Source organism: Gregarina niphandrodes (assembly GCF_000223845.1).
Source record: "Gregarina niphandrodes unplaced genomic scaffold scaffold00828, whole genome shotgun sequence".
Lineage (NCBI taxonomy): Eukaryota > Apicomplexa > Conoidasida > Eugregarinorida > Gregarinidae > Gregarina > Gregarina niphandrodes.
In genome coordinates, this window is record NW_011646100.1 from 1 (window position 1) to 1,977 (window position 1,977).

At 44.9% G+C, this 1,977-nt stretch overlaps 2 protein-coding genes across 2 annotated transcripts; both read left to right on the top strand.

Moving 5' to 3' along the window:
• Positions 1 to 87: 87 nt before the first annotated feature.
• Positions 88 to 831, top strand: GNI_234070 (putative RNase HI in long-term repeat retroelement Ty3/gypsy family protein; the record flags this gene model as incomplete). Its single annotated transcript, XM_011136419.1, has 1 exon — positions 88 to 831. One exon carries the CDS (start codon positions 88 to 90, stop codon positions 829 to 831), a length of 744 nt encoding a protein of 247 aa, XP_011134721.1.
• Positions 832 to 920: 89 nt separating this feature from the next.
• GNI_234080 (integrase core domain protein) lies at positions 921 to 1,517 on the top strand (the record flags this gene model as incomplete). Its single annotated transcript, XM_011136420.1, has 1 exon — positions 921 to 1,517. One exon carries the CDS (start codon positions 921 to 923, stop codon positions 1,515 to 1,517), a length of 597 nt encoding a protein of 198 aa, XP_011134722.1.
• Positions 1,518 to 1,977: the final 460 nt, after the last annotated feature.

The following is a 1,977-nucleotide window of genomic DNA, read 5'->3' on the forward strand; positions in this document are numbered from 1 at the left end:
AAATTGGCTCCACAACCGAAGAAGATTAAGGCATTTAAGGTTTTGACCTCTCCAGTAGACAAGACCACTCTCCGCCAAGCTTTAGGGATGTTCGGTTACTATCGGAGTTTCATCCCTAACTATGCTGCACTAACGATCCCACTCACAAGACTGATGAAAGGCAAAGCGGAATTTGTATGGGGAACAGAACAAGAAACAGCATTTTTACAGCTCAAGGATAAACTCGGAAAGGCTGTTTTATCAAATGAATGGCAGGAGGGCGAGATCATTGTAGAGACCGATGCTAGCGACTACGCCGTCGCTGGAGTTCTCTCTTTCGACAAGGAGGGAATGATTGTCCCTGTGGAGTTTATGAGTAAGACGCTATCAGAAGTAGAGCAGCGGTGGCCCACAAGAGAGAAGGAAGCTTTCGCGATTGTCGTAGCACTAAGGAAGTTTGATACATTTTTACGTGGAAGAAGAGTTACAGTGTTCACCGACCACAAGAGTTTACAAAGGATGTTAGAAGCTAAGAAAGGAAAGATTGCACGGTGGGCCACAACCCTTCAAGAGTATGATCTGGATGTCAAACATAAAAGTGGACGAGAGATACTTCATGTGGATGCACTGAGTCGTCTTCATCAAGATGAGTCTTTGATTGAAGATCGAATGATTTGTCGAGCAGAATTAGAGTATGCTGGCTCCTCTTTGCCTACTCTACAAATGATTCAAGCTATCCAGGGATCACCTCCTCAAGAAGTTCGAGATAAATTTGGACTGACCCTAAAGCAGGGACTTCTGTTCAAACAAGGCCGAGTTTTCATCCCCGAAGGACATGCGAAGACGTTTTGAAGTATTTTCATGAGTCCGGTTTAGGATCTCATTGCGGGGTTTTGAGAACCTATAAGCACTGCCGGCAATTATTTTGGTGGACTGACCAGATGAAATCAGTTCGAGATTATTTAAGTTCATGCCTGACCTGTCAGAGACGTCGAAGTGGCAAAGAAAGATTTCAAGGCTTCTCTAGACATTTTCCTCTTGGACAAGTACTCGAATCGGTTCACATCGATTTCTGGGAACCAACGGTTGGAGACACCAAGATCATGACTATGATCGATAGGACCTCACGGTGGGCTGAGGCAGCAATAGTTAAAGATAAGACAGCGAAGACCGTGGTGTCTACCTTCATCAAAGTATGGGTTTCGCGATATGGTGTTCCACGTCAGATTATATCTGACAATGACAAGGCCTTCCAAGGACTAATGATGGGAGAATTAGCGAGGTTACTTGGAAGTGACCTTGTAGCAATCACGCCACATCACCCTGAAGGAAACAGTCCGGTTGAATCATTCCATAGACATCTCAGGAAACATCATCACCGTGTATTACAGAATGAACTTTTAGTTGCAGAAGAAGGCTTGGCGCTTACTCTATATCTGTACCGACGAGTTACCACACGTCGCTGGAAGACACCCCCGGGCATTGGCTTTTTGGTGTGCCAGTTACTACACCTGAAGAAAGAGAAATCTATGATTTGATCTACGATTCAAACGCGGAGAGAGCCGAGTGGTTTAATTTTATCAGGAACAAAGACATTGAGATTATGGAAAGATAAGCCGAGAAGCATGCTGATCCTGGGAACAAGAAACGAAACCATACACAGATTGGGATTGGTGACCTGGTTCTCTCAAAGGATTTTAGACAAGTTGGCTCGAGAATTTGGAGTCTACCACAACAGATCGTCTCTATGAGTGAGCTAGGGTACAATGCGAGAGTGAAGGACATTGAGTCAGGGAAGATACAAACGAGACATCTTACACACTTGAGGAAGATAAACAGACCATCCACCTGGACAATTTAGCTCGTGGCTAAGAGAATATCAAGGCAGTGGTTTTTCTTTATCACGTGAGGACCTTTTGGAAAATATGTGCCCACAGGAGAGTCGTTTCGGTTCACCGATAATGAGCCCGCGAGGCATCCCCAGCTCAGATCCGAATG